This window comes from Panthera leo, chromosome B1 (genome assembly GCF_018350215.1).
Source record: "Panthera leo isolate Ple1 chromosome B1, P.leo_Ple1_pat1.1, whole genome shotgun sequence".
In the NCBI taxonomy this organism is placed as follows: Eukaryota; Metazoa; Chordata; class Mammalia; order Carnivora; family Felidae; genus Panthera; species Panthera leo.
The window spans coordinates 160,151,066-160,167,820 of record NC_056682.1 but is presented as its reverse complement, the minus strand read 5'-3'; the positions used below and the strand labels follow the sequence as shown (position 1 = coordinate 160,167,820).

At 36.1% G+C, this 16,755-nt stretch overlaps 1 protein-coding gene across 5 annotated transcripts in view; it reads left to right on the top strand.

Annotated features, from left to right (window-relative positions):
* EXOC1 (exocyst complex component 1) overlaps positions 1–16,755 on the top strand; it is a 61,927-nt gene that overhangs the window by 38,614 nt on the left and 6,558 nt on the right. For 3 of the 5 annotated variants that reach the window (XM_042936338.1, XM_042936339.1, XM_042936340.1), the window contains 6 exons: positions 2,451–2,495; positions 4,010–4,173; positions 4,728–4,835; positions 6,614–6,690; positions 7,226–7,454; positions 15,264–15,447. In XM_042936338.1, coding sequence (XP_042792272.1) covers positions 2,451–2,495; positions 4,010–4,173; positions 4,728–4,835; positions 6,614–6,690; positions 7,226–7,454; positions 15,264–15,447 — 807 coding nt within the window. The remainder of the gene's footprint in view (positions 1–2,450; positions 2,496–4,009; positions 4,174–4,727; positions 4,836–6,613; positions 6,691–7,225; positions 7,455–15,263; positions 15,448–16,755) is intronic. The other 2 variants (XM_042936341.1, XM_042936342.1) reach the window with 1 other exon arrangement.

The window sequence follows — 16,755 nt, the reverse complement described above, 5'->3', positions numbered from 1 at the left end:
AATGGGCTCCAGGCTCCGAGCTGTCAGCACAGAGCCCGGCGCAGGGCTCGAACTCACGGATCGTGAGACCATGACCCGAGCCGAAGTCGGACACTTAACCGACTGAGCCACCCAGGCGCCCCAGTTTAAATCAATTTTTCATAGTAATTATAATTAAAATAGAAACCTGTAGTTTGGGAATGATAACTTTTACATGAATCAAAAGTAATTATAAATAAAATTTAAATATTTTTGTTTTTTACTTGTTCTGAAACTGCTGGGTCAGAATAGAAAGACTGAACGTACTTTACAAGAGGAAAGTATAGTCAATATAGTCATAAAGATTCAGGGGAATACTCTTTGAACCACTCTTAACTCAACTTTAACATCACTTTAATTCAGATAATTCAGAATAATGTTAAAATACCAGTAAATATCTTTTCTTTGTGATAGGTTTTTATGTAGGTCATTGCCTTTTTTGATTAATAGGTTTACTTTGATAAAACTCAGACGCATGGAATTTTCCCCCAAGAATGATATTTTGGTGGGGTTTTCTCCCCTTTGTATTCTACAAATGTACTTAATGCAATGGCAGGCAAAGGAAATTTAGTAATTATTTTTTAAATTACCAGGTTTTTTTTTCTATAGCTAAGATAACACACATACATATTATTTTAGTCCATTGGACATATACATTTGTATAATTACTGCCTCCCTTGTATTTAATCTTCCAAAATCTTAGAAGTGGTATGTCAAAATTATTTTTCATTCTGTTTCTCCACTAAGCTAAGAATCTTGTTGATTCCTAAAGGAGTCTCGAATACAAGGCTGAATTCAGTGCTGGCTAGAAAATAATAAATATTAATTACCCATTATGTAATAAGCACTGCTAGGTACTGAGAATGCAGCAATAAGCAAAGACCCTACCTTCGTGAAGTTTACAGTCTAGTGGGGATTATTTAAAGATATTTAAAAGGTTACTTGAATATTGTTGCTTTTTTGCTGATAAATAATGTAGGCTTTTGTGAACCCCAAATTATAATTAAGTGGCCTTACTAGTAACTACATAATTTATTGGCTACCAAAAAAAAAAGTGTATGAAGTGTCAGGCTTTGCTCTGAAACTGGTGAACTTAGTATAGTCACACCTTAAGGCCACCAGAAGGTACTGTTCTGATTGACCAGCTAGCAGCTCCAGCAAAACCCCTGCTTGCCACTTTAGTGTCCAGCCTTGTTATTTCATACTCCCTTGAGCTTATGCAGCTAGGGCTGGAACGATATATATATCCCTGGTATGACAAGGTAGTTGTTTTTACTCAGGCTTTTGCCTTGAAGTTTGGCAGGGATAGTGACAGTTGACACATTATTCTCTGTTTTTGAAATATTTCTAGGTTATAGTTATATTCTTTTAATTTTCTCTTTCATTCTATAATTTCTTTCTTTACCTTTCACATTAACTTCAAATTTGAGTTTAGAATTTTTCACAAGATCTCTACAACTGATATAATAAATATTATATAGAGAGAAGTTTTAGAATAAAAGAAATGCCAAATGACCCTAAAGGAACTCAAATTCCTATATTAAACCTGTCCCTTTGGCTTTACCTTTCCATCCTCCCATCTCCTGATAATTAGTATTTTGATAAATACTTTTCATCCTAGGTGTTCACAAAGCCAGCTACTAAGTAGTTCAGCTTTATATTTTCAAATAATTTTAAAGCCCCACTCAGGTAATTTTTTATCAGATGTAGTATAACATTATTTAGTACCATGGAGACTCAGGAGTTTTCAGGGAGCAAGATATGCTCTTAATGTCTAAGTCTGCAACTTCATTCTAATAAATTTCCATTGTATTAAACTTTTACCCAACCATATGATCTCACTCATACGTAGAATTTAAGAAACAAAACAAACAAGCAAGGGAAAAAGACAAACCAAGAAAGAGACTCTTGATTAAAGAGAACAAACTGATGGGTTACCAGAGGGGAGGTGATAGGGGGATGGGTGAAATAGGGGATGGGGATTAAAGAGTATACTTACTATGATGAAATAAAATAAAATGATTTTTACAAAATAAAAAAAAAAACCCACTTTTACTTGAACTGTGTTTTTTTTTCCTAAAACCAAAACTTACAAATGTAGTCTTTTAAATTTAAATATACTAGCTGCATAAACTTAAAAAAAAAATCATTTAAAAGTGTTGGGAGTGGGGGCTGACAAATGCAGATTTTTTTTACCTGAATATTTGAATAAGAACAATACATTAGACTAGTAAAGTTTTTTTCTCTCAGAATTTGTCAACCAGTAGCTGACCCAACTAAACATATGTTGCACCTCTTGTTACTTGATGCTCATGGTTCTTTGCATGTGTCTTTTAAACTAGAGCTTTAACTTCCTCTTGTGCATGGTTTGTGCAAATTGCAGTTTATTAACTTGTCTTTGTCTTTGATGCTTGCAACCTAATCCATCACAGCTACACTGCCTCGAAAAGAAAGTGCTGTCAAACAGGAAACAGAGAGTGAGTATGCTTAGTGTATTAGTAGGTATTCTCAATGCATGGTTGTTTAATGTCTAGAAATTAGTTTTTTGTCTTGACAAAAGTTACACCAAAAATATTAATTGCTCTGAGTTGCCAGGTATTGATTGGTGAAAGAAAAGCAACATGATGGTAGTGGTATGGCTACATTCAAGAAATATAGTTAAAAATATATGGTGGGCAGTCAGGAATTTGTGAAAGGCTTAACCATTCAACTTCTGTTTTCAGGCTGTGTTTAAAAACTATAAAAATTCTTACAGATGTGGTCAGATTTTGCATAATGAAACTGAAGTTTATGTCTTTAATTGTCCTTATTGTATCTTTATCTGTCCCTTCTGACCATCAGTAAATAATACAGGTTAACTGAGAAATATTTTAGAAGATTAAAAAGAATTATTTATTTATATTCAATTCTGAATAAAAATATTACATTTTCTTATAAAAATGTAAGCCTTTAATGCCTCGATGTATGTAGAATGTTGTCCAGCCACATTGTTCTCATTTTTCCTCATGGTTATGATGGATACCTATGTTTATAGCTAACCAAAGATGTCCCATATTATATAGTTCATGGTGTATGTATTATATTTTAGTTGTATTTTAAATGTAACAAGTTTCCAGGGTTGTTGTTGTTTTCTCTCTTCATTTTGTTTATTTTTTATTATTTAAAAAAAAATTTTTTTAATGTTTATTTTGGAGAAAGAGAGCGAGAGCGAACACGAGTGGGGGAGGGTCAGAGAGAGAGTGAGACACAGAATCTGAAGCAGGCTCCAGGCTCCAAGCTGTCAGCACAGAGCCCGATGTGGGGCTCAAACTCACAAACTGTGAGATCATGACCTGAGCTGAATTCAGATGCCCAACCGACTGAGCCACCCAGGCGCCCCCATTTTGTTTAGTTTTTAAAGAACTGTAGTTAATCAGTTCACTTACTATAAAAGCAGAGTTTCTGGGTTCAGGAATGTGTTATGTCGAATCATATGTAATTGACTTTTTATAGGACAAGAATGATCAAGTATCAGCAGTTTGTATGGTTCAATCCAATATTTTCATTTTTAATGTGGAGGCAAGTAATATTGGGATATGGCTGTTTTCTTCAGAAATAAAAAAGTCATGTTAGCCAGTACACTAAGGAGTCATGGACCTTCATCCATTTTCATGTCTTTTGAGTAAGAAGGAAATCTTCATCTAGTTTAGTCTAGAAATATCAGACAACTTTGGTGAGACTGGGCAAGGTATAGTTCATGTGATCTCTAAGATCCCGTCTAGTCCTATTCTGTGGATCTGTGTAGTTTTGCTGTTCTTACAATATACTCAGGGATAGGACACAAACATTAATGAAGGAGCAGGACACTGTACAGCCTGTCCCATGTGGTAGACTTGTGTGATAACTAATATGAGCACTGGAAGATGAAGACAGTGGAGAAAAGAGCCCTGGTTTACGCTATGGGTCTTTTATTTGTGAAGGTCACAACTTTCAAAGTTTTATTATTTCTTAGGTCTTCATGGAAGTTCTGGGAAATTAACTGGATCCACTTCTAGTCTAAATAAACTCAGTGTTCAGAGTTCAGGGAATCGCAGATCTCAGTCATCTTCTTTGTTGGATATGGGAAACATGTCTGCCTCTGATCTCGACGTTGCTGACAGGACCAAATTTGATAAGGTAAAATAAAATAACAAGTACTTCTTAAACATTAACATTAGTTTTCTAACAGCAGTTTGTAAGTGTGTTCAAAAATTTGGGCTCTGTTGTCTCTTAATTAACTATATATTACTTTCCAATTGGAATCTGAAAAAAGTGCTAGTCAAATGGCAACTGAAATGTGTATTATCAATTCATTGACTTTTAACAGCTTTATTAAAATTTACTATAAATCATTAAGTGCTTGTATCTTAAGTTCTTTGAGCCAACTACAAAGTAGAGAGGAAATAATAGCTTTTATGAAGCTAAATTATTCTCAGCAGTGCATTAAGTTTAAAAAGTTTATCTCTGTGTTCCTCTTTCTAGATGTCAAGTGAATAATTGTTGTGAGTTTTATTCTAGGTATGTCTGGCCCTGTTATGCCTTGATCCTTCTGCTTCGTCCTATCAATCTTGGAATAGTTTCTTTTGGAATTCTATTGAGATTATTATAGATAAAGCATCTGTGGTCCCTAAGTGCATTGAATGTGGATGATTTTTTAAGCATTTGGTGCAGTTAATTTTTGTTTTCTTCAGATCTTTGAACAGGTACTAAGTGAACTAGAGCCCTTGTGTCTGGCAGAACAGGACTTCATAAGTAAATTTTTCAAACTACAGCAACATCAAAGTATGCCTGGAACAATGGTATGGCTCACATTTATTTATTGGCTAATATTTATGATCTGTAGCATAATTGGCCTTATTAATTTATTGTCACAATTTCAATATCAGAACAGAAAAAGAAAAAATTTATGATGTAAGGATGTTTTCAATAATTTTTATCATATCACGAGATAACAAAAACAGTGATAGACTTTGAGCATCTAATTTAATACTCCAGACTGTCTTAGGCTTAAATATCCTCTAAATTAGTGAGGGTGGAAAATGTCTGAATATAAGACATTTTGTAAAAGACGTTATTCAAAAAGAAATTTTAGCATTTCAGTAGTCACCAAGAAAAAATATAATTAAAAAAAAAAGATATTTGAGTATATAAACCATGGTCTAGGAAAAAAAAAGAAGAAAGAAGCCTCAAATCTGAATCTTTCTTATGTCTTTGCTACTAACTAGCATTAAGACCTTAAACCAATTGTTTAATCCCCAGTTTTCCTCATCTGTACAAGAATATAATAATGCCTGTTTAGCATGCCTCTCAGGTGGCATAAATGTAAGAAAATAAAATGAAAGACTGCTGCAATATTTTGAAAAACTTAAAAGCACAATGCAAATAATTTTTTTTTTTAAAGTAGGCTCCATGCCTAGCATGAAGCCCAGCACAGGCTTGAACTCATGACCCTGAGATCTAGAGTTGGATCCTTAACCGACTGAGCCACCCAAGCGCCCCAAATAAAGTGATTTTTTTTTTTAAGTTTATTTTAAGAGAGACAGAAACGGCGCAAGTTGGGGAGGGGCAGAGAGAGGGAGAGAGAATCCCAAGCAAGCTCCACACCACCAGCGTGGAGCTCAACGCGGGGCTCAACCCCATGAACTGTGAGGTCGTGACCTGAGTTGAAATCAAGAGTCGGTTGTTGGGGCGCCTGGGTGACTCAGTTGGTGAAGCATCCAACTTCAGTTCAGGTCATAATCATACTGTTTGTGAGTTCGAGCCCCATGTCGGGCTCTGTGCTGATGGCTTGGAGCCTGGAGCCTGCTTCACATTCTGTGTCTGCCTCTCTCTCTCTGCCTCTCCCCTGCTCGTGTTCTGTCTCTCTCAAAAATAAATAAACATTAAAAAAATTTTTTAAAAAGATGTATGTGTCTCCCTCTCTGTGCTCCTCCCCGACTCATGCTTTGTCTCTTTCTGTCTCTCAAAAATAAATAAACATTTAAAAAAATAATAATAAATAAAAAATAATAAAAGAGTCAGATGCTTAACAAACTGAGCCACCCAGACACCCCAATGAAATGATTTTTAAATTAAGGTCACCTTAAAAAACAGAACCAACATAAAAAGCAATCTAAAATGAATGTTGTTGTAGATGATGATGGTAGAAATTTGCTTATTTGTTAGCCTCTGTAAGAATTTTTAATAGCATTTTTTAAATGCCAGAGTTTTATTTGAATGATTGATGAGATTTCTTTAATTTTTAAAATTGTCTTAAAAGTTTTTTCTGGTTTTTTTGAGCTGCTCCCCCATCCATTCCCACACCTGCTCTGAGCCTCCTGTACCTCCTCTGTCCCTGCTTTCCCCTCCTGTGCACACACACAAGCACAACTTCTCAGCCTACAATAATTCTCAGATCAAATCTAAGAGCAAAACATCTCATAAACATTCTTAAGCAACATACTAAATTATACAGTTTTAAAAATCATTGGTTTTCATAATGTATTCTCTCCTAGGAATTTTAAGACTGAGCAGGCTTTTGCTATATAGTCAAATTGTTGGTCTTTTGTTATGTAAAGTACCTGAATAATTTTTGCAGACTGAAGCAGAGGACGCAGATGGAGGAACATTATCCCGGCAACATAATGCTGGCGCACCACTGCCAGTTTCATCAGAGTATGCGTTTGTTACTATCTGTCATTTCTTTGGGAGGAAAAAAAACTTAAAATTGAGCCTCGGGGAATGCCGCTCAAATGGCCGGGAGGTTGGGTGGGGGGGAGCCAGATGACTCTGGTAATGTGACTGTACTCACAGCACTGACACGTGTACCTAGTGTCTTCTTGACATCTTACTGAGTTAAAATCAGTCCTGTTTGACTCTTCTTTGCTCTGGTAATCACAAAAAAGTGCAATCAATTTTGATGTTTGCTGGTAAGAAGTAGCATTTGAATTGTGGTATATTTCTCAGAAATTACAAAGCACATTTCAGGATCCAGCTTTATAAATGACATTAAGTTATGTTTTGAGTAATAAAACTTAACTTCAAAAAAATATTTTTATGTTGGAAACTGATGTAGAATAATTAGTTCGTCATTTTTGGACATTTTTAATTGAAGTAATAAATTTTAGTCATTCTGTATGTATGCAGTGGATTAAAGTTAAAGATGAAAACACTTGAAACTTGTAATCTGTTTTGTATGTTTTCTGAACAGAAAAGATATGATCCGCCAAATGATGATTAAAATATTTCGCTGCATTGAGCCAGAACTGAACAACCTAATTGCGTTAGGAGACAAAATTGATAGCTTTAACTCCCTTTACATGCTTGTCAAAATGAGTCATCATGTGTGGACTGCACAAAATGTGGATCCTGCTTCTTTCCTGAGTACTACATTGGGAAATGTTTTGGTGACTGTCAAAAGGAACTTTGACAAATGCATTGTAAGTTTTTTTGTTTTTTTTTTAAGTAACTTAGAGTTCTAATGATTGCAAAAATAGGTAAATGTATTTAAATCAAGAGATTTTCAGCTTGCCATTGGGGGATCTGCTCTTCACATCCCTCAAAGCCCTGAAGCAGGGTGTCGGCTGCAATTTATATGAACAGAGTTTGATGATACTATACTGGCTACTTTCCCTTCTACACTTTGAATCTTGGCAAGTTCTGGAGCCCATGGCGTAGAGGTAGCAGCTGCTTCAGAGATCCACTAGGTCAACTGAAATCGCAGTTAACTGGGGCACCTGAGTGGCTCAGTTGGTTAAACGTCTGTCTTTGGCTCAGGTCATGATCTTGTGGTTCATGAGTTCGAGCCCTGTGTCAGGCTCTGTGCTGACAGCTCAGAGCCTGGAGCCTATGTCTCCCTCTCTCTCTGCCCCTCCCCAACTCATACTCGGTCTCTCTCCCTCTCTCAAAAATAAACATTAAACAAAAATAAAACACTAAAAGAAATCTCAGTTAACCGATTAGGGACCACAGATCACATGAAACGGCTGAAACTATCACTTAGATTTATTGTTGTTGTTTTTAAAACATATTCTAATAAGAAAATTAATAATTGGATTATTTTAATTGTTTAAATTTTTATTTAATTAGTTTTATTAGTTTACTAGTTTAACAGCTGTAATTAATAATCATATTGCTCTATTTTAAGAATACATTGTTCTTATAATAACTTCCAGTAATCATTATTTTCTTCCTTCTAGAAAAAAAGAAAAATTATTAGCTATATTTGTCTGCTAGGTTTTGGTAAGTTTGTAGGTATGAACTGGGCTGTGCCAGGTTCCAAAATAAAAGGTTCATTTTATTAATGTAGCTAATATATAAAATTTGATGGCTATCATTTGAATATTTCTACTGTGTAACCTCTAAGATATATCCAGTTCTTGAATACCCATAAAATAATGGGAGATAAAAACATTAAGGGCAATTAAAAGCCATATTATTCTTACACTTTTAAAAATAATATTTATTGAGTTTTTAAAGTATGAAGGCAGTATGTATATGTGTTCACTATAGAAACTTAAATGTCACCTCAATAGACTTTGTTAATCCTCTTTCCTTACCACATGATTTCACTTGGGATTTTAAATACTTTGAAATTTGACCACTTAAGGCTTATCCTCTTCCCTCTTCCACCTTCCCCAGAGGTGATGATAAACTTGGAGGTTCTGACCACAAGCTGAGAGCCAGAGGGAGAAGGAAGAGCTGCTGAAGACTAAGATAATGAGTCCTGTGTGACATAGCAGGAACACTAAGTCATGAGGACACTATGCATTTCCAGATTATGAAGGCTTTGTTGCTTTTATTAGTAAAATGTAACTTTATCTACCATCTCTCAGTCCAACAGAATATAATTGTTAAAAGCCTAGGATGTAGTGTCAGGTAAATGTAGATGTGGGTTCAAATGAAGTGCTTAGCACACTGCCTTGCACAGCAATAAGGCCTTACTAACTGATGGCTCATAACGGCGGTGGTGGTGCTCACGCTGCTGCCAGTGGTAGTAATTAATAATAGTTTATTAAAAAATGTTCATGTTATTCTCAAAACAGAGCAGTGGAGAAACAAAGCAAAATTAACTTAGACAAAGGTGCAAACTCAAATATTTTCTCATAAAATTGCATATATTTCTAAAGGATCTATCTTTTGTCACTATAGGGAAGGATAGTTCCTTCTGCCGCCTCTCATCTCTGTGTCTTATTTTAACTCCTGTCTTCTCAGTGTCTGGTGGATTGTGTGTACTCCATAAGCGTTCTATGTTTTGGTATTTGGGACAAGATTAGGACCTAAGGCAGACCTTGAATGGGTCTGTTTGTATTGAGCCAAAAGCACGAATTTCAGATGGCTGTAGAAAGTGGGATAGCGCCTGTGTTTGGCTCTTTCATTTGGTGGCCAAGATCAAAGTATCTGGTGTTCTTCAAAGAACAGGACTAAGAAAGCTAGCCTAGCCTGAACTAGAGCTAAAATAGGAAGTAAGTGACATATCAAGTACTACCAAGCTCGACTCTGCGGTCCTATACATTCTTACCTGTGCTTAATTTGCTTTCCAGAATTCCTCACTTTAGTAATGCAGATTTGCGCCCTTAAACCTTTGAGAGTGATGTGATTTGGTTAAGTTGCCAAGAACAAAGCACAGATAAGCCTCACATGCTATGTGCCTCACATCAAAGTTATAGTCTTAATCACCGAGTAACCTGTGTCGAGTAATAAGCTGCAAGTAATGTGTACAATGAGCTTGAGAGAAATTTTATTTTTATAAGATTTAGTTCATTGATGGCTCTTTTTTTTATTTTACTTTTTTATTTTTTAAAATTTACATTCAAATTAGTTACCATATAGTGAAACAATGATTTCAGGAGTAGTTTCCTTAATGTCCCTTACCCATTTAGCCCATCCCCCCTCCCACAACCCCTCCAATAACCCTCAATTTGTTCTTCATATTTATGAGTCTCTTCTGTTTTGTCCCCCCTCCCTGTTTTTATATTGTTTTTGTTTCCCTTCCTTATGTTCATCTGTTTTGTCTCTTAATGTCCTCATATGAGTGAAATCATATGATTTTTCTCTTTCTCTGACTAATTTCACTTAGCATAATACCCTCCAGTTCCATCCACGTAGTTGCAAATGACAAGATTTCATTCTTTTTGATTGCCGAGTAATACTCCATTGTATATATATATACCACTTCTTCTTTATCCATTCATCCATCGATGGACATTTGGGCTCTTTCCATACTTTGGCTATTGTCAATAGTGCTGCTATAAACATGGGGGTGCATGTGTCCCTTCGAAACAGCACACCTGTATCCCGTGGATGAATGCCTAGTAGTGCAATTGCTGGGTCGTTAGGGGAGCTCTATTTTTAGTTTTTTGAGGAACCTCCATACTGTTTGCCACAGTGGCTGCACCAGCTTGCATTGCCACCAACAATGCAAAACAGATCCTCTTTCTCTTCGTCCTCGCCAACATGTGTTGTTGCCTGAGTTGTTAATGTTTGCCACTCTGACAGGTGTGAGGTGGTATCTCATTGTGGTTTTGTTTTGTATTTCCCTGATGATGAGTGATGTGGAGCATTTTTTCATGTGTCAGTTGGCCATCTGGATGTCTTCCTTGGAGAAGTGTTTATTCCTGTCTTTTGCCCATTTCTTCACTGGATTATTTGTTTTTTGGGTGTTGAGTTTGATAAGTTCTTTATAGATTTTGGATACTAACCCTTTATCTGATATGTCATTTGCAAATATCTTCTCCCATTCTGCCGGTTGCCTTTTAGTTTTGCTGATTGTTTCCTTCGCTGTGCAGAAGCTTTTTATTTTGATGAGGTCCCAGTAGTTCATTTTTGCATTGATGGCTCTTTTCTTAAATGAATGCATTGTTTCTATTCTACCAGTTACAAAGTCAGAAAAGACAAATGTCATTTAGAATATTTCCTTTTTTTTTTTTTTTAATGTTTATTTATTTTTGAGAGAGAGTGTGAGTAGGGAAGGGGCAGAGAGAGAGGGAGACACAGAATCCAAAGCAAGCTCCAGGTTCTGAGCTGTCATCACAGACCCGCTGTGGGGCTCGAACTCATGGACCGTGAGACCATGGCCTGAGCTGAAGTCAGACACTCAACCAACTGAGCCACCCAAGGTGCCCCTAGAATATTCCCTTTTAATATTTAAGTATATTCATGCTATAATTACATCCTGTGCATTTTAATACCCCACTGGGCACACCGGGGTTGCTCAGTTGGTTAAGCTCCAACTTCGGCTCAGGTCGTGATCTCACGGTTTATGATTTCGAGCCCCGCATCAGGCTGTGTGCTGACAGCTCAGAACCTGGAACCTGCTTCTGATTCTGTGTCTCCCTCTCTCTCTGACCCTCCCTCACTCACGCGTGCTCTCTCTCTCTCTCTCTCTCTCCAGAAAATGAAAAAACATCTAAAAAAATTTAAGTGCCACACTAAACAAAAATCTTCATGCAGTTTAATAACAACCATAGGCCAGCATTCTAAATTAGTGCTCACTGTGTACCAGATGCTGATCTAAGCACGTGGCACACATTATCTCATCTAATCCTCACAACCTCCTCCCCCCTACATAAGGTAGATGCTCTGAGACGTTATGTTACTTTCTCCAGGTCAAAGTAATAGAATTGGTATTCGTACCCAGACAGTCTGGTTCCAGTGCCTGCAGTCTTACACTACCCTCTCTACTGCATTCAGTTTTACTCTTCACAGTTATCAATACTGATAAATAAATATTGGAATACAAGAATACCTCAGAAATATTTCAGCTTCAGCTGAGCCAGGCTACCACAATAGAGCTAGTATTACAGTAAAGCCAGTATTGCAACAAAGTGAATTCACATGAATTTTTTGGTTTCCCAGTACATATAAAACTTATTTTTACACTATAATGTAGTCTATTTAATGTTCAATGTCTAAAAAACAATATATATAATATAAAACTATTTTATTGCTAAAAAATGCTGACCATCATCTGAACTTTCAGTGAGTTGTCATCTTTTCTCTGATGGAAGGTCTTGACTCCAGGTTTATGGCTGCTAAGTGATCAGGGTGATGATTACTGAAGGCTGGGATGGCTGTGGCAGTTTCTTAAAATAAGACAACAATGAAGTTTGCCCCATAAATCAACTCTTCTTTTCACAAACAATTTCTCTATAGCATGGGATGCTGTTTGATAACATTCTATCCACAGAACTTCTTTCAAAATTGGAGTCAGTCCTCTCAAACCCTGCCGCTGCTTTATCAACTAAGTTTATGTAAATTCTAAACTTAGTTCTAAATCTGTTGTTGTCAACAGTCTTCACAGCATCTTTAACAGAAGTATGTTCTATCCCAAGAAACCACTTTCTTAACTCATCCATAAAAAGCAACCCCTCATCTATTAAAGTTTTATCATGAGATTGTAGCAATTCAGTTACATCATCAGGCTCCACTTCTAGTTCTCTTGTAATTTCCACCATATCTGCAGTTACTTCCTCCACTGAAGTCTTGAACCCTTCACAGTCATCCATGAGGGTAAAAGCATCTTCTTTCAAACTCCTGTTCATGTTGATGCTTTTGACCTCTTCCCATGAAACACAAATGTTCTTATTGGCATCTAGAATGGTGAATCCTCTTCAGAAGGTTTTTAATTTATTTTGCCCAGATTCATCAGATACAAAATCAAAAATATTTTTCTTTTTTTTTTTTATTAATTTTTTTTTAACGTTTATTTATTTTTGAGACAGAGAGAGACCGAGTATGAACGGGGGAGGGTCAGAGAGAGGGAGACACAGAATCCGAAACGGGCTCCAGGCTCCGAGCTGTCAGCACAGAGCCCAACGCGGGGCTCGAACTCACGGACCGCAAGATCATGACCTGAGCTGAAGTCGGCTGCTTAACCGACTGAGCCACCCAGGCGCCCCCAAAATATCTTTCTTAAATAATAAAACTTGAAAGTTGAAATGATTCCTTGATCCATGGGCTGCAGAATGGATGTTGTGTCAGCAAACACGTAAACAACATTAATCTCATTGTGCATCTCCATCAGAGCTCTTGGGTAACCAGGTGCGTTGTCATTGAGCAGTCATATTTTGAAAGGAATCTGTTTTCTGAATAGTAGGTCTCAACAGTGAGCTTAAAATAGTCCATAAATCATGTTGTAAACAGATGAGCTATCATCCAGGCTTTCTTATTCTATTTATAGGGCAGAAGCAGAATAAATTTGCATAATTCTCGAGGGCCCTACGATTTGGGGAATGGTAAATGGGCATTGGCTTCAACTTAAAGTCACCAACATTAGCCCCTAACAAGTGAGCCTGTCCCAAGGCTTTGAAGCCAGGCATTGATGTCTCTGTACCTATGAAAGTCCTAAATGACATCTTCTCCCAAAACAAGACTGTTGTGTCTACACTGAAAATCTGTCGCTCAGTGTAGCCACTTTGATTAATGATCTTAGCGAGACCTTCTGGGTAACTTGCAGCTTCTACAGCAGCACTTGCTGCCTCACCTTGCACTTTATGTTATGGAGACGGCTTCTTTCCTTAAACCTCATGAACCAACCTCTGCTAGCTTCAGACTTTTCTTCTGCATCTTCCTCACCTCTCTCAACCTTCATAGAATTGAGAAGAGTTAGGTCCTTACTCTGGATTAGGCTTTGGTTTAAGAGGATGTTGTGGCTAGCTTGATCTTCTATCCTGACCACTCAGATTTTTTCCGTATCAGCAATAAGGCTAATTTGCTTTCTTACCATTTGTGTGTGCACTGGAGTAACACTATTCATTTCCTTCAAAAACTTTTTCTTTGCATTCACTTTTGCAAATAGTCAAACTTGACTATTTGACACAAAAGGCCTACCTTTCAGCGTGTCCTCTTTTGATATGCCTTCCTCACTAGGCTTAATCGTTTTTAGTTGCTGATTTAAAGTGAGAAGCATGTGGATTATTCCTTTCCCTTGAACACTTAGAGGCCATTATAGGGCTATTAAATGGCCTCATGTCAATATTGTGTCTCAGAAAATAAAATTGTGTCTCGGCCTGAGGAGAGGGAGGGAGATGGAGGAATGGCTGGTTGGTAGAGTAGTCAGAATACACACATTTATTGATTAACTCTGCCAGCTTATACGGACATGGTTTGTGGCAAGCCAAACAAAAGATCATGCATCACAGAAGATCCTTACAAATATAATAATAATGATCAAAAACTTGAAATATTGCCAGTTACCAAAATGTGACACAGAGACGTGAAGTTAGAAAATGCTGTTGGAAAAAAGTGAAGCGCAATAAAATGGGTATGCCATAGTAATAAAGATAATATCAAATGGGTGACAGTGCTCCACAGGACTTTCTAATACTAATATCTGTAGCCTGGAAGTAATTACTTTTCTAAGCCACATGTCATTTGATTTTCAAGTTATACCCCCAAAATCATTTATGAAATTTTAGGTAGAAGTAAAAATGATCTTATAGTATTTAGCAGTGTAATTCTTACTGTGACTATATCTAGATCCTCTGAGAAGTACACAGAACCGTAATTGAATTTGTGGATCTTTTTGACCCAAATGTCTAGGTTTTGTCTATATGAGATATCCCTTTTTTACTTTGTCAACATCGCACACAAGCACTTTGCTGAAATAATTTTAGAATAAGTAACTGATGGATACATGGAAAACTATATAGTATGTAAATCCGTAGTAGAAATGCCTGTTCTCCCTCTCTGTTCTCACACCCAGAAATTAAAGAACTGCTCTATCCAAACACAAAATTTAGGCTAATGAGAATTGGAAATGACTATGGTTCTCAAACCGGAAATAACCTAGAGGAATCCTGTGTGTGCTCTGTTATCTAGTTATCTGTTATCTGTTATCCAAGATAAACAATTACCTTATACTTACCTTTCATGAATAGTTAGGATACATTTACAGTAAAATTGGTTTCAGGAGTAGAATTCAGTGATTCATCACTTACATATAACACCCAGTGCTCATCACAAGTGTCCTCCTTAATACCCATCACCCATTTAGCCCATCCCCTGACCCACATACCTCCACCAACCCTCCGTTTGTTCTCTATAGTTAAGAGTCTCTTATGGTTTTAATTTATGAAAACAGTTTTTCTTGGTTATCCCTATCGTGTTAATCTGTAATTAGTAAACATCCAAAATGTTCTAGGTACTAAATTATGTCCTGCCACTATGATGTATACATTTGCTTATGACTATATGTTGTTTCTAAGCTGCCTGGCTCTTTCTCTCCCTTGCTTTCTGCCTAACATTAGAGTAATCAAATAAGGCAAATGGAAGAAGTAAAGATCTCAAAAAAGAGTAAAGTAGGAATTCTTCCATTTGTTGCTGAATTTGAAGAATTTGCTGGACTCGCAGAATCAATCTTTAAAAATGCTGAGCGTCGTGGAGATCTAGATAAAGCATATACCAAACTTATCAGAGGAGTATTTGTTAATGGTAAGCTTTTGTTATGTTCTAAAGAATTTTTTGGTTGGTTGTTTTCACTATTATGGTAATTCAAGTTGGAGGATAGATACGTTCATTTTCCATATTCTATAGTCTTTTTTAACTTTCTGAAAGTAATTATTTCTTGAACCTGAAAAATAAAACCCATTCATATTCATCAGGAACCACTTCTATTTTAGGGTTCATATGGGCTTATCACTATGCAAAATTGAAATTCCTTTTTTAATCCCCAAAAATGACCTTTGAAAAAAATTTAAAAATTAAAAATGAGATTTTACATTTGCATCTTAGCAAATGTCTGTGTAACCTTAAGCAAATCAATATACTTCTTTAGGCCTCAGTTTTCATTTCTGTCCCATAAGGTAGATTAATGCTAAAATACTATATAATTCACTGTCTTCCTGTAGTATCAGATCCCACAATTAAGTTACAGAAACAGTAGGATGTGCCATTTAGTTTCAGATAAATGATCTGATTGCATGTAGTCAGGAATTTTAAAAGCTGAAACAATTGACAGAAAGAGGAATCATCTTACCAATTACATACAACATTTTCGGTGGGATCAGGTCAAGGGAAAGATGGATAAATTACACGATTGGATGTTTGTATGGTTGAGATTTCTTTTGAAATTCACAGTAGCTTTTCTTTGTCTGATTGTAAAGTAATACATGCTCATTACACACCCCCAAAAATAAAAAAACAAATTTTAAAAATCAAAAAGAAAATAATTTGTAATCTCATCAGGCAGAGATAACATTTAATTTTTATCCTTCCAAACTGTTTAATATTTCTCCTTCATATATATGTGTATGTTGAGTGTGTGTGTGTGTGTGTTCTTTAATATAACCTGCTACTCCATAATTCTAGTGCCTTTCCTTGTCGATTTATGTTATTACTATAATCATTTTCATGACCACATAGTATTCCATGTGTTATTATTTATCAAATCTCCTATTAATAAGCATTTAGTTTGTTTCTAATTTTTTGCATATATTTTTGTATTCTTGTCCAGTCATTTCCTTGGAGTAAATTACTGGAAATGGAATTACCAGGTCAAAAAGTTTGCATATATCTCAAGGCCTTTGCCAAATTGCCATACAGAAAGGTTAAACCAGTTTAGTGTTCTGAATGGTTGGTGAGAGTTTTCATCACATCTCATTAATGCTGGATATTAGTAGATATTATCAGTCTTTTTATTCTTTGTCGACCTAATAGGCTATAAATTGATTTTGTTTATGGTTGGTTTTGTTTTTTTTTTTTTACCATGCAAGAGCTTTGAAATTTCATGTCCGATTTATT